At 38.1% G+C, this 24,513-nt stretch overlaps 2 protein-coding genes across 2 annotated transcripts; one reads left to right on the top strand and one right to left on the bottom strand.

Moving 5' to 3' along the window:
- Nucleotides 1-688: 688 nt before the first annotated feature.
- Nucleotides 689-4,698, bottom strand: LOC128320570 (zinc finger protein 483-like). The gene is made up of 4 exons (XM_053240534.1): nt 3,647-4,698; nt 2,791-2,870; nt 2,307-2,657; nt 689-2,054 (listed from the first exon to the last, which is right to left on the bottom strand). Exons 1-4 carry the CDS (start codon nt 3,672-3,674, stop codon nt 1,539-1,541), a joined length of 975 nt encoding a protein of 324 aa, XP_053096509.1. The 5' UTR covers nt 3,675-4,698; the 3' UTR covers nt 689-1,538.
- Nucleotides 4,699-8,392: 3,694 nt separating this feature from the next.
- On the top strand, nt 8,393-10,715 carry LOC117599258 (uncharacterized). The gene is made up of 4 exons (XM_034311891.2): nt 8,393-8,556; nt 9,316-9,395; nt 9,520-9,870; nt 10,119-10,715. The coding sequence occupies exons 1-4, from the start codon at nt 8,529-8,531 to the stop codon at nt 10,632-10,634; spliced, it is 975 nt and encodes a 324-aa protein (XP_034167782.2). The 5' UTR covers nt 8,393-8,528; the 3' UTR covers nt 10,635-10,715.
- The last annotated feature ends 13,798 nt before the right edge of the window (nt 10,716-24,513 follow it).

Here is a 24,513-nt window from a genome sequence, read left to right as displayed (position 1 = left end):
CGCGCGCTGAAAAATACACTATGCCTTAAAAGACTAAAAACAAACCAGTGAAACATAGAAGCCATGTGGCAATCGAAGAGTCTGAAAATAGTGTTAAAAAAGCGAATAGATTGACACTTGTGAACACTTTGACACCTCCAGGCAAAAGCACAAATGGTTTCATTTACTTGGTGTGTGTTTCGGAGTCAGACCTTTCTGAATTCAGTAACGACACCGACATGGTTAAGTTTCTGTTCCGACACCGCCACTGGGAAGTGGCAAAAGGCCAATCAGAATCCTGTCTGAATTCATGATATAATTTACTCAAGTCACTTATATTAAAATACATATATAGGCTTTTTTTTCTAGAGCTTTGGTGACTTTTTGTTCTAGTTCATGATAATAAAGCTTCCTGATATTGCATGTGAGAACAGCCTAAAAAATTATTAATATTAAAAATAGTAATGTAAGATCACTAAGAATATAGTCCACAAAGCAACTTATTGAGTTTTGACGGTTTTTTATTAACATGCAAAGTAACTCAATTTTGTATCCTAATAGTTAGGCCGTTCAGAATACAGCCTGTTTATCTCTAACAACATATATACATTGGCACACTAGCTTTTTTTAGTTTTGTAGAGAAAAGAAGCATGCTGGTGTAGCCAGTTCCTTTAGGCCACGACTCTGACTCTGGGTTGTGTTTTGTGAAATGACTGAGGAGTCAGACTGCAGGTTCAACAGTTATTTATTCTGGAAGTGCTCTCAATAAAAGCCATACAAATTCAGCATGTTATAGTCATCCTGCACTCACAGAGATACACACCAGTCAAGACACAGAAGAAAAGTTTTAACCAGGTGCTTACAGGAGGCTGCTTTAGCATGCTAACACCTTATAACTGCACTGATTCACAAATACATCTCATGTAACTGACAAATATTACAATATTTAAAAATATATAATAGGCTCTTGTAACATGGACTATTTAATGGTTTTCACCACTTAACATTTTTCAGACAAATTTTCTCTTTTTCTTTTTTTAAGAAAGACTGCGCTCCACTATGAGGACACCACAGATGATGCAACCACAAAACAGTTAAATAAGTTAAATAAATTAAATAATGAAATGATGTGGAGCATCACAAGGAATTACAATGCCAGAAGGAAATAAAAGGAAATAAAACTGTGTACAAATTCCCAGACATGTCATTAAAATGGTTTCCAGTCATCACTGGTAAAAAGAGTTAGTCAGGCTTCTCTAGATTATGATATAAAAACTTTGCTTTACATAAAGACATCACCATGAAGATTTCAGAAATCTATCACATATTAATATTTTTGTTTTATTAATAAGAAGAACCAACAAAATACAGACCACTTAATAACAAAATAGGCAAAGCCTGCACACAAGAAAATCATAGTCAAATACAGATTACAGATAATGCTGTGATATCAAGTGTGTTCGTCGAAGCTGGCGAATCACAGTAGTACAGATCAAAGACATGAACTGTAAATTGAGTAATCCATCCACTACAAAAACTCTACAAAAAGTTCTTGGAAATCAGGCCAATTTTGTATCCAAAATCAGCAGATGGTTCGTGGCAGGACTAACCACTGCCTGAACATGGTTTTGTCCCCAGAAACTGATCATGACTGGCACAGTGGATATTTGTGAGAATCCCCATGCACACACCTCGCCTTCAGCCACTGTGGGAGAGACAGCGAAAGACTCCAGGTGGTTCTCCGCCAATTGAATGGCCTCGTTTGGTGTTTCTGGTTGGTGATGACAAACCCAGTGGGCAGTCTCTTCTGGAAGCTTGCTGATAAACTGCTCTATTACCAACTGCTCCACAATCCTGCTATGGTCCCAATCCTCGGCCAGCAACCACTTCTGACAGTGGAATTGGAGCTGTTGTACAAATGTAAACGGGTCGCCGACCTCACTGAGGCTCAAGGAGCGAAACCTCTGGCGATGTTGCTCTGACAACTGCGAGATGGCTCTCTTGACATCTTCAGATTCCTCTAGCTGCATAATCTCAGTGTGGTGTGAGGGATCTATTGTGTATTGTTCAGCACTCTGAGAGAGAGAGAAAGAGAGAGAGACAGAGAGGTGGATTATTTGTGAATTATTAATACTGTATTGCAATCTACATTGGTTGCCAAAACTAGCTCAGTATATATAATTAATATCTGCTTTGTTAATCTTTACTTTTGTTTGCATTCAGACTTATTTTTGCTCTATTGCAGAACAGGCGACATGTGCACACGTTTGCTTACCAAGCTACCATATCATGCTACCAAGCTATTTCCATTTGAAAACACACCTCACCTTGACCGAATGTACCCAGCTTGGGGAGATGTTAAGGGGAGAGACAACAAGAGACATCAGGTGGTTCTCTGCCATTTGGATGGCCTCGTTTGGTGTTGCTGGTTGGTGATGCTGAACCCAGTGGGCGGTCTGTTCTGGAAGCTGGTTGATAAACTGCTCCTTTACCAAAAGCTCCACAATCCTTCTGGGATCACAATCTTCAGCCAGCAACCACTTCTGACAGTGGTCTTGGAGCTGTTGTGCAAATGCAAATAGGTCGCCGACCTCACTGAGGCTCAAGGAGCGAAACCTCTGGCGATGTTGCTCTGACAACTGCAGGACTGCTGTCTTGACATCTTCAGATTGCATAATCTGAGTGGTGGGTAAAGAAGTAGACAGAGAGAGAGAGAGAGAGAGAGAGAGAGAGAGAGATGTGCTGATTATTTTAAAATGAAACTTTCTGAGCTTTTAACCCAGTTTGTGCCAACATAAAATTAATACTCACACACAGTGTCACACTGGTTAGCTTTGTCTGATGTGGGAGAATCAGTTGGAGAAGCATCAGCTCTCTATCTGGTATCACACCTTCACAGAAAAATAAGAACATATAACCTCTCATCATTTCAAAACTTTACTGCTCATTATCTGTGACTCATTCTTCTGTTTGCAAACCTGAATCAAGGTGCCATGAACATATACATTAATGCAAATTTGAGCAAGGCAGACGTGGTTGGATGAATGAAGTTGTAGGAAGGACATAAACATTTAACCTGCCCTACTATTTCATATAGTAACAAGCACAATTTAAACAAATCTTTATACCTATTGCTTTGGAGTGGAAATTCTGACATTAACATCTGTACTTATTTTATGAAATATTTTCAACTCATAAACATAGAGGAAACACTAACCATAATCCATAATCCAAATCCATAATTTGTACATTTAGTACAGTATATGTAATTAATGTCTGCTTTGTTAATCCTTACTTTTGTTTACATTCAGCCTTATTTTTGCTCTATTGCAGAACAGGCTACATGTGCACGGGTTTGCTTATCAAGCTACCATATCATGCTACCAAGCTATTTCCATTTGAAAATGTGTAGAGAGCTCACAATAATAAACAGCTGTGTTTCATTTACAACAGTTAACCGTTTCCCTTTACTATGCGTGACGCTTTAGTCTTAGGATGATTAAAACTTGTGTTATACCACAGTTAACGCATTTACAAAATAAAGCACCAAAAATAAATATATTATAAATTCTTTCGTTCATTTTTTCATAAAACTTTCATAATCACTCAAGGAGAATCACCAAATCTGTAACAGTATTCTGTAAATGACTGAGGTGAATCAACGCACCTCTCCAGCTGAATCCCGACGGGTCCATTCTTCTGCGGTGTCCGATTATTTGTCTTCCAACGTCGTTGTCGCTTTCCGGCTCCGAGTTCACCAGTCGTTCAGCACGTAACTGAGCACCAGAGAAGAGACACGGCACTTATACATGCTCTTGGGACCTGTAAGACTGAGAGCCTCTGCGAGGACCCCCGGCACTCCTTTTTTGGGTGGAGACCAAGTTGGTCTTTTGGCCCTGTGTGGAGACCGGGTCGGTCCTCTTCCCCTGTGTGGAGACCGGGTCGGTCCTCTTCCCCCGTGTGGAGACCGATTTGGTCCATTTTGGGGGGAGCTGCCAGTCAGATATGACCTCTATGGCGCTGCGCTCAAATTCAGAATTAAATAAGGCGAAGTGTAACGACACTGTGTAGATCGTATTAAGGCAAATCATGCAACTTATCGGAAAAAGGTTTAAAATAGCTGTAAGTCAAATGAAAATGATAAATATGTCTCTTAGAGGCTAAAAGACAGCATTGTCTGCACCGCGGAAATTTCACCAAAACTGGCAGAGTTGTGAAACAAAAGCTCCGTGTGTATTCTGATTTCTGCCAAGACATTAATAATAACAAAAAAGAGAGAGAGAGAGAGAGAGAGAAACAGGTGTAAAAGTAAACGCTAGATGAGTCCGGTGAATTAATCCGACTGGTCTTCCTGCTCCTTTCAGTGGCCGTGTCGGAATATTTGTCTTCTAACATCCGTGTCTTTTCCAGCGGCGGTGTCGGACTATTCGCTTTCCGACGGCTAAAGCACTCGCATGAACTCCGCTAAATGAATTAAAAGATGTCCAGTGGAGTTCCAGCGGTTCCTCATTCGCTTTTCAACGGCGGGGTCCAAGTGTTCACTTCCCAGCGGCTGTGCAGAACTGACAGCTTACCAACGGCGGAGTCGTTACAGGCAAATCCGAAAACACACTCACCGAGAGAGAGACAGTCAGAGAGAGAGAGAGAGAGAGAGAGAGAGAGAGACCGACACCGAGACCGACAGGCTTTTCTCCGAAAGCGACTGCTCAGGAGTGACTCATGCAGGGCTGGAGAATGAGAGTCAGCAGACTTTTCACACAGAAGGAAGTACAACAGTCTGAAAAAAAAAAAAAAGATTTTCCTTCCTCTTTTGCGCAACCAGTGCTTTCTGACAGACATACTTTTCACCGAATTTTGCTTTTTTTTATTTTTATTTTTAAGAGATCAGCCTAAGGACGATGCCCAGTGTCTGATTTCGCGCGCTGAAAAATACACTATGCCTTAAAAGACTAAAAACAAACCAGTGAAACATAGAAGCCATGTGGCAATCGAAGAGTCTGAAAGTGGTGTTAAAAAAGCGAATAGATTGACACTTGTGAACACTTTGACACCTCCAGGCAAAAGCACAAATGGTTTCATTTACTTGGTGTGTGTTTCGGAGTCAGACCTTTCTGAATTCAGTAACGACACCGACATGGTTAAGTTTCTGTTCCGACACCGCCACTGGGAAGTGGCAAAAGGCCAATCAGAATCCTGTCTGAATTCATGATATAATTTACTTAAGTCACTTATATTAAAATACATATATAGGCTTTTTTTTCTAGAGCTTTGGTGACTTTTTGTTCTAGTTCATGATAATAAAGCTTCCTGATATTGCATGTGAGAACAGCCTAAAAAATTATTATTATTAAGAATAGTAATGTAAGATCACTAAGAATATAGTCCACAAAGCAACTTATTGAGTTTTCACGGTTTTTCTGAAAAAAAAAAAAGCTCTACATATCTTCCATATAAGGAGTGTGACGCGTTAAACAACGTCATTACCCATAAAAGGGCAGTGAAAGGGCTATGAGTTATGGATAAGCTGCCACACATCTCGATTAAAAAATACAAATATTTGGACAATGCTATATTTTAACAATGCATTTTAACCGGGAAAAAAAACATTCAGTTAAACAATGTTGAGGCAGACATAAAAACATAATATATAAGCTAGATTAAAAAAACAATAACCATACAATATATAAAAGTGATCTAGAGAAATGAGTATCAAATCCTTTTTAATGCCTGCACCGGTAGCTGAAATTAGCTGGAATGGCAGCCTTCGTTTACTCTGATTCATTTTGTCTCGTATACTATATTAAACTTTTTTTAATTTTATTTCAAACACTTGTTTTGCTACATATATCACTAAAATGATATAGTATTTAAGTATATGTTACTTATTACTTACAAACTTTTGCACAAGGTTAATATGACTAAACACATTTTGAAGATTATAAAATGGCCTATATAAATAATAATTTATATAATAATAATAATAATAGTTATTATTATTATTATTATTATTATTATTATTATTATTATTATTAGGTCACGACTCTGACTCTGGGTTGTGTTTTGTGAAATGACTGAGGAGTCAGACTGCAGGTTCAACAGTTATTTATTCTGGAAGTGCTCTGAATAAAAGCCATACAAATCCAGCATGTTATAGTCATCCTGCACTCACAGAGATACACACCAGTCAAGACACAGAAGAAAAGTTTTAACCAGGTGCTTACAGGAGGCTGCTTTAGCATGCTAACACCTTATAACTGCACTGATTCACAAATACATCTCATGTAACTGACAAATATTACAATATTTAAAAATATATAATAGGCTCTTGTAACATGGACTATTTAATGGTTTTCACCACTTACTGAACATTTTTCATACAAGTTTTCTCTTTTGCTTTTTTTAAAGACTGCGCTCCACTATGAGGACACCACAGATGATGCAACCACAAAACAGTTAAATAAGTTAAATAAATTAAATAATGAAATGATGTGGAGCATCACAAGGAATTACAATGCCACAAGGAAATAAAAGGAAATAAAACTGTGTCCAAATTCCCAGACATGTCATTAAAATGGTTTCCAGTCATCACTGGCAAAAAGAGTTAGTCAGGCTTCTCTAGATTATGATATAAAAACTTTGCTTTACATAAAGACATCACCATGAAGATTTCAGAAATCTATCACATATTAGTATTTTGTTTTATTAATAAGAAGAACCAACAAAATACAGACCACTTAATAACAAAATAGACAAAGCCTGCACACAAGAAAATCATAGTCAAATACATATTACAGATAATGCTGTGATATCAAGTGTGGTCATCGAAGCTGGCGAATCACAGTAGTACAGATCAAAGACATGAACTGTAAATTGAGTAATCCATCCACTACAAAAACTCTACAAAAAGTTCTTGGAAATCAGGCCAATTTTGTATCCAAAATCAGCAGATGGTTCATGGCAGGACTAACCACTGCCTGAACATGGTTTTGTCCCCAGAAACTGATCATGACTGGCACAGTGGATATTTGTGAAAATCCCCATGCACACACCTCGCCTTCAGCCACTGTGGGAGAGACAGTGAAAGACTCCAGGTGGTTCTTTGCCAACTGAATGGCCTCGTTTGGTGTTTCTGGTTGGTGATGACGAACCCAGTGGGCAGTCTCTTCTGGAAGCTTGCTGATAAACTGCTCTATTACCAACTGCTCCACAATCCTGCTATGGTCCCAATCCTCGGCCAGCAACCACTTCTGACAGTGGACTTGGAGCTGTTGTACAAATGTAAACGGGTCGCCGACCTCACTGAGGGTCAAGGAGCGAAACCTCTGGCGATGTTGCTCTGACAACTGCGAGATGGCTCTCTTGACATCTTCAGATTCCTCTAGCTGCATAATCTCAGTGTGGTGTGAGGGATCTATTGTCGCTTTCCGGTTCCGAGTTCACCAGTCGTTCAGCAGGTAACTGAGCACCAGAGAAGAGACACGGCACTTATACATGCTCTTGGGACCTGTAAGACTGAGATCCTCTGCGAGGACCCCCGGCACTCCTTTTTTGGGTGGAGACCAAGTTCCTCCTTCGGCCCTGTGAGGGGTCCGTGGTCCTTGCGCAATGTTAGGGGACCCCCGGAACTCCTTTTTTGGCTGGAGACCAAGTTGGTCCTTTGGCCCTGTGTGGAGACCGGGTCGGTCCTCTTCCCCTGTGTGGAGACCGATTTGGTCCATTTTGGGGGGAGCTGTCAATCAGATATGACGTCTATGGCGCTGCGCTCACATTCATATTTGACCCACTTTACGCAGACCTTTTCAGAGCGCAGGCAATAAGATGAGCCCTCATGTTCGTAGCAAAGTTATCTCCAGGTTTTCTCTAATAGACGACTAAAACCAGAGTTTTTATTGTTTGTTTTTGAGATTTGGATTAACGCTGCATTTAAAATGTCTTCGAACATAAATCGTTTTACTCCGATAGAATCAGACCTCTATGTTCAGGCCTCAATATTCTATTGTTTTATTGTGTTTTTATTAATCTTTTTTTTTTCATATGACGAAATCAAATAAAAAAGGCGAAGTGTAACGACACTGTGTAGATCGTATTAAGGCAAATCATGCAACATGTCGGAAAAAGATTTAAAATAGCTGTAAGTCAAATGAAAATGAACGGAGTGCCGGGGGTCCCCGAACATTGCGCAAGGATCACGGACCCCTCACAGGTGTAAAAACGGAGTGCCGCGGTCCCCGAACTCCCCCCAAAAAAGGAGTTCCGGGGGTCCCTTAACATTGCGCAAGGACCACGGACCCCTCACAGGGCCGAAGGAGGAACTTGGTCTCCCCCCAAAAAAGGAGTTCCGGGGGTCCCTTAACATTGCGCAAGGACCACGGACCCGAAAAAGGAGTGCCGGGGGTCCTCGCAGAGGCTCTCAGTCTTACAGGTCCCAAGAGCATGTATAAGTGCCGTGTCTCTTCTCTGGTGCTCAGTTACGTGCTGAACGACTGGTGAACTCGGAACCGGAAAGCGACAACGACGTTGGAAGACAAATAATCGGACACCGCAGAAGAATGGACCCGTCGGGATTCAGCTGGAGAGGTGCGTTGATTCACCTCAGTCATTTACAGAATACTGTTACAGATTTGGTGATTCTCCTTCTTTTTATGAAAGATTTATGAAAAAATGAACGAAAGAATTTATAATATATTTATTTTTGGTGCTTTATTTTGTAAATGCGTTAACTGTGGTATAACACAAGTTTTAATCATCCTAAGACTAAAGCGTCACGCATAGTAAAGGGAAACGGTTAACTGTTGTAAATGAAACACAGCTGTTTATTATTGTGAGCTCTCTACACATTTTCAAATGGAAATAGCTTGGTAGCATGATATGGTAGCTTGATAAGCAAACCCGTGCACATGTAGCCTGTTCTGCAATAGAGCAAAAATAAGGCTGAATGCAAACAAAAGTAAGGATTAACAAAGCAGATATTAATTACATATACTGTACTAAATGTACAAATAGGATTATGGTTAGTGTTTCCTCTATGTTTATGAGTTGAAAATATTTCATAAAATACGTACAGATGTTAATGTAAGAATTTCCACTCCAAAACAATAGGTATAAAGATTTGTTTAAATTGTGCTTGTTACTATATGAAATAGTAGGGCAGGTTAAATGTTCATGTCCTTCCTACAACTTCATTCATCCAACCACGTCTGCCTTGCTCAAATTTGCATTAATATGTATGTTCATGGCACCTTGATTCAGGTTTGCAAACAGAAGAATGAGTCACAGATAAGGAGCAGTAAAGTTTTGAAATAATGACAGGTTATATGTTCTTATTTTTCTGTGAAGGTGTGATACCAGATAGAGAGCTGATGCTTCTCCAACTGATTCTCCCACATCAGACAAAGCTAACCAGTGTGACACTGTGTGTAAGTATTAATTTTATGTTGGCACAAACTGGGTTAAAAGCTCAGAAAAGTTTCATTTTAAAATAATCAGCACATCTCTCTCTCTCTCTCTCTCTCTCTGTCTACTTCTTTACCCACCACTCAGATTATGCAATCTGAAGATGTCAAGACAGCAGTCCTGCAGTTGTCAGAGCAACATCGCCAGAGGTTTCGCTCCTTGAGCCTCAGTGAGGTCGGCGACCTATTTGCATTTGCACAACAGCTCCAAGACCACTGTCAGAAGTGGTTGCTGGCTGAAGATTGTGATCCCAGAAGGATTGTGGAGCTTTTGGTAAAGGAGCAGTTTATCAACCAGCTTCCAGAACAGACCGCCCACTGGGTTCAGCATCACCAACCAGCAACACCAAACGAGGCCATCCAAATGGCAGAGAACCACCTGATGTCTCTTGTTGTCTCTCCCCTTAACATCTCCCCAAGCTGGGTACATTCGGTCAAGGTGAGGTGTGTTTTCAAATGGAAATAGCTTGGTAGCATGATATGGTAGCTTGGTAAGCAAACGTGTGCACATGTCGCCTGTTCTGCAATAGAGCAAAAATAAGTCTGAATGCAAACAAAAGTAAAGATTAACAAAGCAGATATTAATTATATATACTGAGCTAGTTTTGGCAACCAATGTAGATTGCAATACAGTATTAATAATTCACAAATAATCCACCTCTCTCTCTCTCTTTCTCTCTCCCTCAGAGTGCTGAACAATACACAATAGATCCCTCACACCACACTGAGATTATGCAGCTAGAGGAATCTGAAGATGTCAAGAGAGCCATCTCGCAGTTGTCAGAGCAACATCGCCAGGGGTTTCGCTCCTTGACCCTCAGTGAGGTCGGCGACCCGTTTACATTTGTACAACAGCTCCAATTCCACTGTCAGAAGTGGTTGCTGGCCGAGGATTGGGACCATAGAAGGATTGTGGAGCAGTTGGTAATAGAGCAGTTTATCAGCAAGCTTCCAGAAGAGACTGCCCACTGGGTTCGTCATCACCAACCAGAAACACCAAACGAGGCCATTCAGTTGGCAAAGAACCACCTGGAGTCTCTCGCTGTCTCTCCAACAGTGGCTGAAGGCGAGGTGTGTGCATGGGGATTCTCACAAATATCCACTGTGCCAGTCATGATCAGTTTCTGGGGACAAAACCATGTCCAGGCAGTGGTTAGTCCTGCCACAAACCATCTGCTGATTTTGGATACAAAATTGGCCTGATTTCCAAGAACTTTTTGTAGAGTTTTTGTAGTGGATGGATTACTCAATTTACAGTTCATGTCTTTGGACTACTGTGATTCGCCAGCTTCAAAAAAGCAAAGTTTTTATATCATAATCTAGAGAAGCCTGACTAACTCTTTTTGCCAGTGATGACTGGCAACCATTTTAATGACATGTCTGGGAATTTGGACACAGTTTTATTTCCTTTTATTTCCTTGTGGCATTGTAATTCCTTGTGATGCTCCACATCATTTCATTATTTAATTTATTTAACTTATTTAACTGTTTTGTGGTTGCATCATCTGTGGTGTCCTCATAGTGGAGCGCAGTCTTTAAAAAAAGCAAAAGAGAAAACTTGTATGAAAAATGTTCAGTAAGTGGTGAAAACCATTAAATAGTCCATGTTACAAGAGCCTATTATATATTTTTAAATATTGTAATATTTGTCAGTTACATGAGATGTATTTGTGAATCAGTGCGGTTATAAGGTGTTAGCATGCTAAAGCAGCCTCCTGTAAGCACCTGGTTAAAACTTTTCTTCTGTGTCTTGACTGGTGTGTATCTCTGTGAGTGCAGGATGACTAACATGCTGAATTTGTATGGCTTTTATTCAGAGCACTTCCAGAATAAATAACTGTTGAACCTGCAGTCTGACTCCTCAGTCATTTCACAAAACACAACCCAGAGTCAGAGTCATGGCCTAAAGGAACTGGCTACACCAGCATGCTTCTTTTCTCTACAAAACTAAAAAAAGCTAGTGTGCCAATGTATATATGTTGTTAGAGATAAATAGGCTGTATTTCGAACAGCCTAACTATTAGGATACAAAAATGCGTTACTTTGCTACAAATGTTCATGTTAATTTTATATAATAATAATAATAATAATAATAATAATAATAATAATAATAATAATAATATTATTATTATTATTATTATTATTATTATTATTAACAACAACATTATTTATATAGGCCTTTTTTATCTTCAAAATGTATTTAGTCATACTGACCTTGTGCAAAAGTTTGTAAGTAATAAGTAAAGTATACTTAAATACTATATTATTTTAGTGATATATGCAGCAAAACAAGTGTTAAATACAATTTTTAAAAAAATTAAATATAGTATACGAGACAAAATGAATCAGAGTAAACGCAGGCTGCCATTCCAGCTAATTTCAGGTACCGGTGCAGGCATTAAAAAGGGTTTGATACTCATTTCTCTAGATTAGTTTAATATTGTATAATTATTGTCTTTTAATCTGGCATATACAGGTATATTATTTTTTTATGTCTCATATTTTGTCTTTTATGCCTCCACATTGTTTAATTGAATGGATTTTAATTCCCATTAAAATGCATTGTTAAAATATAGCGTCGTAAAATATTTGTATTTTTTAATCGAGATGTGTGGCAGCTTATCCATAACTCATAGCAATCGCCCTGTTAACAGGATGTTTATGTTCACTGCCCTTTTATGGGTAATGACGTTGTTTAACGCGTCACACTCCTTACGGAAGACATGTAGAGCTTCAGTTTTTTTTTGTTTTTGTTTTTGTTTTTTTTTCCAGAAAAACAGTCAAAACCCAACAAGTTGCTTTGTGGACTGCTGCGTATTCTTAGTGATCTTACATTACTATTCTTAATAATAATAATTTTTAATACAGCAGTTTAGGCTGTTCACACATGCAATATCAGGGAGCAGCGTTTTTACCACACTGTTAAAGCTGTGCTGCTTCATCAAAACAAGTTTCTAAATCCAGCATTAATCTCAGTCTCAAAAAGCAATGAAGGGTTCATTGCTGGCTGCGCTTTCAAAAGATCTGCCTATACTTTTTTCTTGTTCGTGATAAATAATCTTGGTATTGCATGTGAGAACAGCATAAACTGCTGGATTAAAAATGAATAAAGGGTTAAGAATGTAGTCTGACACCGACGTCGAGAAGCCAAAGTGTCACCGGGGAAGGAAAGCAGAGAGTCAGACAGTGCTGCTGAAAAGCACACACTCACACACTCACACACACTCACTCACTCCCAGCCTACATGCTTCCTTACTCAGCTACTGAAGTCACTTACATTTATATTTACACTTACATATATTTAAGGCTTTAATTAATGATCAATGTTTTTCCTTTTCATTATAATAAATATATAAAAAGGAAAATAGACCTCGACTGAGTTGTGAAAATAAACCTACAAGAGTCATTCACTACAATCCTTTCTCATCACCCATAGATCTACTGATTTATGTTCGTGAACATTTTACCCAAATGTAGCTCAAATGCAGGCTGTAGCTGTGCTTGTTTATTCTGTCTCCCAGTTGTAATACACTACAGCCTGTGAGCACTACAGCCTTAAAGCTGATTCAGATGACTAGCAACCAAAGTCTAAAAAGAAAGCAAAGTCTGCAGACACTTATAATGTCGCCTTCAGATTTCTCACATCATTCGTGTTCTCGGATTTTATGCATCTGTGCCCCAGAAATTATACCCAGACAAAAGTCTTATAGATAAGTTGACATAACTTTAGTATCAGGGGGAAAAAAAAGAAACTGTGCGTTATGCTTCCCGGCTTGAGGCTGTTGGTTTGGGCGGAGTTTCATCCTCGCTGCGAGCTCGCGCTTCCTGGACGAGTTAAAAGGACGCGCGTGACGCTCGTCTGTCGTCATTTGACAGATAAAAACTCACCGCCCGATCAGTGTATTAGCATTCATTAACCGTCTCAAGACAAACAATGCATCTACCATTGTAAGACGAATTCCTTTTCTCCTCTAAATACAAGAAATCATTTCAACTGTCGAGTGTTGGAAGACTGAATATGACTAGACCCACTCAGCACATCTGTGACGGTAAGATGAATCTTCTGGGTTCTTAAAAGGAGTAGGCTGATGATGAAGCACGCCATATGATCATGCAAAGAAAGATCGTTATATTCATTTGTGCCGGTTTGTGTCAAAAAATAATCTGACTCCTGGCTGATTTCCCAGTCATTGTCTAAATCTGGGGCTCGCGCCGGAAAATGAACAAATGATGGCGTAATTCATTTTGTTCATTTGTTTTCTCCTTGACTCAGGTGTGTGCACTGCAGCGCTCAGCTGTGTGTCTGAGGTCTGCGAGATGCTCGTGAACGTCTTTGCATGTGGAGGTGTGTGTCCCAGTCATTCATAACATTTAACACTCAGGAAGTGTAAAATGAAATTTAGTGGAGGTCTACCCGGTTATGTGCCTGGGATTTGTCTGGAATTCCCCATCTGTTCAGTCTTCAGAAGTGAGCACACAGCTAAACCAATGCTGCTGAGAGTTACATTTCTAACATTCATGTTAAAAGAAATTCAGTATTATTTCAAAACGTTTACTGCATTTTTAAGTGTTGCGTGAAATTGTTATTACAGCCTCTGATGCACACAGCAATAGTAGCATATCTGTTATCTGCTTATTTAATATGGCTTATCTGCATTTTCTCATGAGACATAGCAATATTGATCAATCTCTTCAAAACATTGTTGTGCTCCTGCACTGAAAAAAAGTAAAATTAACATGTAATGATGAGAAAAACAAAGAGGGTGAAATAATGTGACTGAAACGCTTTACACTGCAAAGCACTTCATAAGTACAATAAAACAGTAAAATATACACTTCAGGTTTTAGCCACATACATGAATTAATTTACTACACAGCTTGAGGCATTTTAGTCATTTTAATAAGTGTCTGAAAACTTCATTTTTTTCATCATAATTCTTCACTGTACAGGAGAAAGGCATGATGGGGCTGCAGTGGCAGAGAGCTCAGAAGAGTCTGGAGAAGAAGGTCTGTTCATTTAAATTTGATGTTTACACAGTTGACAAGTGTCATGTCTGTAAGCCTGAGTAATTTTGTTATATGCATGCATGCATGTACAGTACTGTCCACCCTCAATATCTTAAGAATTATCATGCATTCAAGTACAAAAAAGCTTATTTTAAATTTCCAAACAATAATTCACAAAAATAGGTAGGTAATAAACCACTTTGAGATAAAACTATAACTGAAACCTTCTGGTTTTACCTGCAGAAACAGAAGCAGGTTTCTTTTGGTTTGAAAAATCCTACCTCCTAGTGAAGCCAATCTCTTAATAAGGGAACAGATGTAGTTACGGTGACAAACAAATGGCTGAAACACTGCATAAAACAGGATGAGAGTGAAATGGAAAAGACTGCAGGTTAGAGCTGACAAAATACTGGAAGCAAATGGTGTCATGCAATATATAATCTTACACTGTGAGATGTGACTTCTTCACGATTGTTAGAGTTCTGAAAATCTTTGTAAAATCTTAATTTTATTTAAACTGTTGGAGGGGAAACAGCTTTTTACTTCCACTATGCAGTCTGTAGGTCTACTTTCTATCATTGCTCTGAAAACTGTACTTGGACTACTGGAAGGCAACAGCAAATACTTTCACCTGCTTCATTTCTCATTTGTTTAACCTATCCTAGTGAAAACAAACCAGAGAAAAATGCATGAATTTAACATATTTGATGTGTGATGGTCAGATAAATTATACTGTTTTAATGCCAATATGTCTTTCAGCGCTCCTCTTTTTTCTATCCATGTGACTGTTATTTATAAAACACATCAGTTCATATTTTGTAGCAGTAAATGCAAAATGTCAGCTTTGGCGTATTGCAGTAAGTATTTAAGTTAAAGTAATGCAAAACAAAAGTCCAATTTCTCTGTTTCTAGGTGTTAGACTTTCAGTGAAAGAGACTGAACCAGCAGAGACCCAACACTCAGTGCGTCCTTTCTTCTCCACAGACACCACATGAGACACCTCCTCTGTCAAGACGTGTAATGAGAATATCATATCTCTGTAAATAGATGACAATTTACTGCTGATTTCTATTCAACTTGTATTCACCAGACTTGTATTGTGTGTCTCTGTGTTTGTGTCTGTGTATCCCAACCTTGATGCCACTCCAGTGCCAGTATTCCATCCGTCCTGCTGCGCTCATTTCATCAACTTGGTGCTCATTTGATGATCATGGCATGCCTCATTTCAGCCGAGACAACACACACAACTTTATACTCACTCATTTCTGTTTGTTACTTGTTGCTCTGTGATTGTTTTTCTTGGCTTGAGATCATTGTCAGTATTCTGTAACCTATAACCTTTTTACCATTTTCAAGGGGAGCAGGGATTGACTGCTTTTCTTGAGTATTGTTTTCCTGTATTATGTAGATATACATTTTCTTAAATTTATATTACATTTCTATTACAAATTTTATAGTATGTATAATAGTGTATTACTGTATAATAATACAGTCCCAGTATAAAAATCTATCTATCTAGAGGTCCTCAGTGCAAAGAAAAAAACAAAAGAATTGGCCTCAATTCCAATATTTCCAGAAGAGACTGTATAGTAAGTGCATAATATTCTATACTGTAATTTTTTCCCCATAGATACATTTCTCAGATCTATAATATAGAATTTTATGTTTTATGTATATAACAGAACAGTTCAGTGTGGTCCCAACTGCAGGCTGAAAACCCATGCTTGCTTATAAATAAATGGGCAAGCAGGGTTTAGGTAAGATGAAGGTTTAGGGAAGGGTTTGAGTGTGTTTTGTGTACTTTGAAAAAGAGACACGAGCGGAACTCGAACCAGCAACCAGCTCAGAGATGCGCGCGCTACTACTGCGCCCCAGGTTAAAAAAGAGGCGAAAACAAAGGAGATGCCAAAATGGCGTAATCAAACAAAAGGACCCTTCCTTACTAAATAAGGACAAATAAAACATTAAAAAGGGAAATAGACCCCTGCAACTTAGAAATATTCGGCGGGGGGGGGTTAGTTTTCCCTATTTTTGTCCCAGAGATGCTTTTTAATGTTAGTTCTCTCTTCTTTTCAATTGTGTCTTATTTTCTTTCTCTTTTCCTGGCCATGCCTTAAATCTCTCATGTCCCTTCTTTCCTTCACTTTCTTTCTGCTTTTCTTTTACTCTTTCCTCTGCCAAAGCCCTGACATACCGTACCAGTCACCCCTCTACAAAGGTGCGACGAAGGACTCTGTCAAAAGCTGGCCTTAAATATCCTGCCTGGCAGGTGCAGGCAATCCAGGTTAATCAGCCTGGGGAATTCTGGGTAACTGAGTTCTCCAGCACTGCTGCTCTCACTGCGTGCCGCTGCGGCCCTCTGCTGGCTGATGGAGGTGTAGCACAGCCTCTTAAAGTATTTGTATAAAATATTGTATATTGTATAATATATTTACCGTATTATTTTTTCTACAGTAATCATTAAAATGTTTTAACACTTTCTCCCAAAATATAGGGTTTATAGGTTATAAAGATTGTCCCTTTAGCTTCTATGTTTAATGTGCTACTGCTTAGTTCTGAGTCACACACTTTGTATGAGCAAATGTGGCCTTTGTTGGGAACCAGTTGTAAAACTTGTCTGAGCATATTTAAACTTTTTATGCCAGATGCAGACCACAGAACATCTCAAACCCAAGAACTTTGTTGTTTGAACTTTGGTATGAATAAACCTACACAATTCCATCATCAAGACGATGAATCCTCTGTGATCACTGATTGAAATTTGTTTCATTTTTCTTAGAAACATGAACAGTTTGTTTTATGATTAAACATCATTGGTAGGTAGTATATGTTCAGACAATAATTCACAATAATTATATTACACACACTACATGGTCCGCTATAATAGCACAACAGTGACATTCACTGTCATATGGAGCTTATTCCAGGAACACATGGCACAAGGCAGGGAATGGATACCAGTCCATTGCAGGGCAACACACACACACACACACACACACACACACAAACAATATACAAAATAGTGTAGAGCAGCCAATGGCCAAAGGTTTATGGACACTTCACCATTGAACCAATGGCATTAATATTGAGTTGTTCCCCACTTGCTGCTATAACAGCCTCCACTCCTTTAAGAAGGCTTTTGGACCAGAGCTGTGGGGATTTGCCCATTTAGCCACAAGAGCACCAGAGATTGGGCACAGATGTTCAGCAAGAAGGCACGTCCCAGGTGTTCCACTTCATCAGTGGGGTTGAGGTCAGGGCTCTGTGCAGGCCGCTCGAGTTCTTCTACACTAACCTTGGCAAACCATGTCTTCATGGAGCTCGCTTTGTGCACAGGGGTATTGTCATAATGGAACAGGTTTGGACACCTTAGTTCCAGTGAAAGGAAATTTTAATGCTATGGCAAAGACATTCAAGTGTGTGTTTCCAACTTTGTGGGAACAGTTTGGGGAAGACCAATATACGGATGTTATGGTCAGTTGTCCACACTGTACCAAATTACCCTAATAATGAAGCAAATAACCCAACTAAACTATCAGATATGTGTAATCCAGCGGTTGGGTGAAAGGATCGACCTAAAATTTCTACTGGATACTGTAGGCATCTCGCGCCATATACTGTGTGTGTGTGTGTGTGTGTAAAATCTCGCTTTACACAAACTATTCAGCTCCTACATTGGGTTCATGTTAAGCCCATTACAGATTATTAACCAGATAATATGGTTTTGGTTTCATTTCGACTCTCGTGGATAAATTTGTGTACGTTGTCCTTGTGTGTGTATGTATGTGTGTTTGTTTTGATTTTCTGTTAAAGAGGAACTTTTAGTGTAGCAGTTGCCTCACTTGTGATATGATCAGTGTGTATCATGTAGAGCTGATGGCAGTTTCTGTTCCAGGAGCATTAAAAAGAGGAAATGCCTCTGAAAATGTTTAGTAAGCGTTGAAAACTGCTAAATGTCACATGTGCCTTTTAGATATTTTACCATAGATTTTTATGCATATTTAATCAATGCAGTTAAAGCAGCCAGCAGTCTCCTGTAACAACGTTGTTAAACCTTTCTTCATGTCTTCAAGGGTGTGTATCTCGGTGAGTGCAGACAGACATGAGGCTGACTATAACTTGTTGCATTCCATTGCTTTTATTCAGGTAGGGTCCAATGTATGTATGATTGTAGTATGCAAAGTTTTATATCATGTATTGTGTATTTACCATCTGTTCCTATTCTGAAAAAAAAGGAGATAACTGGAAACTAGCAGTGAGAAGCATGTTAGTTAGTTGCAGTGCATTTTATTTTTGAGTTTTTGTTGTGTTGTGATAATGTTTTACTGTCAATTTGTACTATACTTATATAGTAATATTATTCTATACATGCTGAAAACTATTTACATTTGTACTATGGGGTTAAGGAATATAATATATTCATTGTTATATATAATATTATATTATAATATTATATATGCAACACGTGGAGCTGTAATTAATATTCTTTGTACATTAGTTGCTTTATGGTTACACAAAATAAGATTGGTGGATAGAAGTTGAAGAAATACACAGACAGTAAATTCATTTTCTTTATTTAAACTGTAGAATTGTATCTCCTTCAGGGAGACATGATCATTGCAGCACAGGTTATGACAGAGGAGGTGTTTCATGACTGTGTTGAGAATAAGGGACGCACTGAGCTTTGGGGTCCTGCTGGTTCAGTCTCCTCCACTGAGAGTTTAACAATACCTAAAAAGAGAGAAACTTTTTGGACTTTTCATTTGCATTACTTAATACTGTATGTACATCATATTCAATCCTGTTAGACCTACATATTAAATAAGATGCAGTATATTCAAACAATATTAACATGATGAAATGAAAGCATTGGGTTATAATTAAGTAGTAATTACTTCCAGTATTACTATACTGATCTTATTACATACCTTATATTTAATACTTACTACAATAAAATCAAGCAACTTACAAAGCAAATATTTAAGCACCGTAGGGACAAAATATGTAATATGATATAGATTTTGTACTGAGGGCGGTGTAGAGGGCAAAAAACCTGTAATTTAACAAATAAATCAGTGTTATATAACCGAGAAACACTCGATATCTCCCAGACGCTCTTGCCTGTAACTGCGTGTTGGTCCTTGAACATCAGGAGTGGCGAAATACAGCTGACCCTTTAATCCAACCTCAAACTGGAATCTTACTGTAGGCTACTGTATTGGTACAGTGCTGGGAAAAACTATTTGCCCCCTCCTGATTTCCTCCTGTTTTTGCATGTAACAATAGAAATGGCTTCGTAACCCTTTCCAACTGATATTTTTCAATAAATTTCTTTCTCATCTCTTCCACAAATAATGTGCTCACTTTTAGCCTATTTTACATTGCTGTAAAGTGTCTGTTTAAGTGATGTTTAGATTTAATAGGACTGGCAGTAGTCAAGCCTGGGTATGTCCAGTCTTATTGAAAATGATTATCAATTAAATTTGCTTAATCGCTTAAATAACTAAAGAGGGAATGACATTTTCACACATTTACACAGAGGCAGATGGTGTTAGATACAAATGCTTAAATTTAAAAACTGTATTTTGTGTTTACTCATATTTTTCATGTCAATACATTTTCTTTGTTTGAACAGAGTCTCTCACATGCAACTTTTTTTTGCTCTGAAGAACCTTGTAGGCCTACATGATGAATACAAACATCCTGTCACAATGTATAACAAAACTTTTACTCAGTTGCTCTGCAGTTCTGCACCAACAAATCCATGCTTACACATCTCCAATACACTATTTGATGATATGATATGTAATAAATATTCTCATTTTTAATATAACATAGTTTTGCAAAAGCCCATTTCCAGTGTAATTTAGTCCTTTACACAACATGAAATATATCCAGCCAGCTAGTATAAAAAGGAACAGAAGTGGCAGTAGGCCCTATTCAGAATATGTTCAATGCCAAAACTGTACATATAAATGATTGTTAGCTCTTTCTGATCTCTCATGTTTGGCATATCAGATATTCAGTTATTTATGATTTTATTTTCTGCATATATTATTATTATTATTATTATTATTATTATTATTATTATTATTACTATAACAAAGTACTTCCAATACAATTTAAGACAAATCCATGTGCAAATTTCAAACACAGATAAAATTCTGAGTAGTTACACCACGATTTTTAAAACTATACCTGTTTTCCTTTACATTACTGAAAGAAAATGTGACACAAACCTCCACTGGCTCCACGAGTGAAGAAATTTGCGAGCATCCTCCAGATCTCAGACACATACCTAAGAACTTCCAAACACACCCCGGAGTCTGCAGACTCTAAAAATAACAGAACTCTTATTCATTATTGGGGAATTAATCATCCATCCACCATGCATGATGTTGCCAGATATCCACTGGTTTTGTTTTTGCACAGGTTTGGTTATTAATGGATTGAAAACATGTTACATTACACATGTTAGAAAAAGATAAAAACCTAGAACCCTGAAGGATTTTGGTGGAAACAGGCACAGTTCCCTGTTTGGCCTGTATCCTGTCTGTGGTGCACAGAAAGACCACGAGGGAAATCTGACCTGTCCAAAGCTGCATCAAAAGACTTCAATGTGCTGAACTGGAAATGCTTCACAGAATGTGTTCATGTTTACAGAACACACATATAATTTAAAAATTAATCAAGAAATATGTTAGCCTAAAGGGAAATTGTCCCTCTGTGGAAACCCTTAATAGTTAAACCCCTACATCAAACAATTGCAGATAAAACCTCTTTAAGAACAAGAGGCATTAAAGATTAATTTTAACAGTAGTTATTCAGAAACCCTTACAAATTGTTGAGTTAATTGTAATTAGTCAGTCAAATATTCATCTTCTTACCATCATGAATGTGTTGAGGTGTTCCAGTCTCTTTCATATGCAACATTTGACAAAGCAGCTTGTTGGCCTTTGACAGAATTTTTCTGAAGATCAAGTTTCACTAATTACTCATTGAAGACAACTATAAGGAGTGTGACGTAGAGTAACAAATCCTAATGTCATTTGCCATAAAAGGGCAGTGTAGTTAACCCTAGTTTACCCTAAGTTAATGGTAAGCTGCAACACATTTGGTTTAAAAAAATACTACAAATATTTTAACAATGTAAATATATATATATATATATATATATATATATATATATATATATATATATATATGTTAAAAACCAATAACCATACAACATAAAAGTAAAGTAGAGAAATGAGTTTCAAAACATTTTTAACAGTTGCAACGTTACCTGAAATTCCTAGCTGGAATGGTAAGTTGCATCGGATTTGAGAAGATGTTGTCCCTAAATCGCCACCAGATCAGATAGTTCAATACTGCAGAGCATGTAAAATGCAGCCATAACATTTTAGCATTAAGACACACGCCACTGTTAAGACAAATGTGGCTAACATGACCAAATATAGCCTGACATGCATATTATTCAAAGTAGTAATGAGTCCTTTCATTTGCTTGAAAGCCTTTTTAAAAGAGTGGAAGCTGTTATAGCAGCAAGTGGGGAACAACTCAATTCAACTCCACAAACTTTTGGACACTGGCTGGTCTACACTCTATTTGCATACTGGCTTCACTACATTGTGTGTGTGTGAAAGCTAGAGATGTCGTGGCAGACTGTGTTTTACTCTGATTCATCTTCGTTGACAGTGTTACTGGGGGTTTCCCTGGAAAAAAAAATTGAAGTATAGCTCAGTAACCAACCAGTAACAGCAGCTGACACGTTATACATTCCCGTCGCTCAGCATCTAGGGGGAAATATGGAAACGTTTTGAAATGATTCAGACTGCTGGTGTGACTTCAAGAAATTGAGCTCTAGATTGACTCACAAAGACTTTGTTCAGCTGCACACCATGCAGACTCTAGAGTGTAGACCAGCCAATGTCCAATCAAGGCAACTCTATAACAATATACATAACAAATATTATGTCTGAATGTATCATATACACACTCATGTACAAACATAATTAGTAAGGTGTCTTTGTAGATACAGTGTCATGGAGGTATAAAGTCAGTTTCACACATTTGTTGTTAGATAACTTTTTTCTTCAATAAATCAAATGATTATATTTAAAAAACTGTATTTGTGTTTACTCAGATTTTCTTTGTCTTAATTATATTTTTTTTGTTTGAACAGAGTCTCTCACATGCAACTTTTTTGCTCTGCAGAACCTTGTAGGCCTACACAATGAATATAGACGTCCTGCCACAATGACAAATATCAACATGTCAAACTTTTATTCATTCATCCTACACGCACGGTGCGTGATCTCCAGCAGGACAAATATTCATTCTTCAATTCAAGCGTCCAGACTTGATCTTTATTTCGTAACATGTGTAATGGAACGTTTGCTTCCAGTCCATTAATAAACAAACCCTTGTGCGAGCTGATATCCGGTAACATCATGCATGGTGGATGGATGCTGAATTCCCCAGTAATCAATAATAGGTGTGTTCTTTTAGAGTCTGCAGACTCCTCTGTGTGTTTGGCAGTTCTCAGCTGTGTGTCTGGGGTCTGGAGGATGCGCCAGAACATTTTCGCCTGTAGAGTCTGTGCAGGTTTGTGTCACTTTGTTTTAAGGAATGTGCGGTAAAACACAGCTGCAGTTTTATGACTAATGGCTCAACTGTTGAGAACCTATCTGTATTTGAGATGGTTAATAATAACAACTATAATAATAATACACACACACACATATATATATACACACATATATATATGTATATATATATATATATATATATATATATATATGTTTCAGCATGACAGCATGACAGCATGACAAAAGTATTGGGACACCTGACCATAGGATATGTAGAGCTCGATTTTGGCAAAAGAATGAATTTTCCTTTTGATATACACTATATGGACAGAAGTATTGGGACACATGACTATTACACTCATATGTGCTTGTTGAACATCCCATTCCAGATTTAGCCCAAGCCTTGCTGTTATAATAAGCTCCACTCTTCTGGGAAGGCTTTCCACTAGATGTTGGAGCGTGGTTGTGGGGATTTGTGTTCATTCAGCTACAAGAGCATTAGTGAGGTCAGGCACTGATGTTGGTGAGGAGGTCTGGGGTGCAGTCAGTGTTCCTGCTCATCCCAAAGGTGTTCAGTGGGGTTGAGGTCAGGGCTCTGTGCAGGACACTCGAGTTCATCCACTCCAACCTTCTCAAAACCATGTCTTCATGGACCTCACTTTGTGCTCAGGGGGATGTCATGCTGAAACAGATTTGGACTAGACCTTGTAGTTCCAGTGACAGGAAATTGTAATCCTACAGCATACAAAGACATCCCATACAACTGTGTGCTTCAAACTTTGGGGCAATAGTTTGGGGAAGGCCCACATATGGGTGTGATGGTCAGGTGTCCACAAACTTTTATATATATACAGTGTGTGTGTGTGTGTGTAATAAAAGTATATTCATAATTTGTAGTTGAATTACAACTCAGTACTCAATAGTATAACATTACTATTGCTTGAATATATTTCATATGCACTAGTAGCCTACTGAGGCTTATATTAAATAATGCAAATCAAAAGTCCAATTTCTCTGTTTCTAGGTATTGTTAGACCCTCAGTGGAGGAGACTGAAGCAGCAGGACCCCAAAGCTCAGTGCGTCCTTTCTTCTTTGAAAAACCTCCACTGAGATAACATGCATTAGAATGTCTTCCTGAAAGAGATACACTTACACAGTTTAAATGAAGCATATGAATTTCTACTCATCTTTTAGTCATCAACTTTTTTTGTGTGCCAATCATGACACACTAAACAGTAAAGCAATTTTAAAAATGAACTAATAATACTAATATTTCAAGTTACATAATACTTCATGTTTCTTTCATGTTAAAACTTTGTTTCTATACAAAAATTAGCTAGTTTTAGATTTGTCCGGAAAACAAACAAACAAACAGGCAGAAAAAATGTATCCTTACAAGTGCATTTGCTTAAATCTGGAAAGTTTGACATAAAATACTTACCAGTAATTACCAAAATACATATTCCTATCAGGTAAGGCAAAA

This window comes from Pangasianodon hypophthalmus, chromosome 16 (assembly GCF_027358585.1).
Source record: "Pangasianodon hypophthalmus isolate fPanHyp1 chromosome 16, fPanHyp1.pri, whole genome shotgun sequence".
Classification (NCBI taxonomy): Eukaryota; Metazoa; Chordata; class Actinopteri; order Siluriformes; family Pangasiidae; genus Pangasianodon; species Pangasianodon hypophthalmus.
Note: the sequence above shows the minus strand (reverse complement) of the source record. Positions and strands in the feature narration are given on the sequence as shown.

Bases quoted from the DNA above. Each gene is read 5' to 3' on its own strand.
- LOC128320570 (XM_053240534.1), bottom strand. From the start codon at position 3,674: ATGGACCCGTCGGGATTCAGCTGGAGAG. The intron at 2,658-2,790 runs GTGAGTATTAAT...CCCACCACTCAG, and splicing joins TAACCAGTGTGACACTGTGT to ATTATGCAATCTGAAGATGT. The intron at 2,055-2,306 runs GTGAGGTGTGTT...TCTCTCTCTCAG, and splicing joins GCTGGGTACATTCGGTCAAG to AGTGCTGAACAATACACAAT.
- LOC117599258 (XM_034311891.2), top strand. From the start codon at position 8,529: ATGGACCCGTCGGGATTCAGCTGGAGAG. The intron at 9,396-9,519 runs GTAAGTATTAAT...CCCACCACTCAG, and splicing joins TAACCAGTGTGACACTGTGT to ATTATGCAATCTGAAGATGT. The intron at 9,871-10,118 runs GTGAGGTGTGTT...TCTCTCCCTCAG, and splicing joins GCTGGGTACATTCGGTCAAG to AGTGCTGAACAATACACAAT.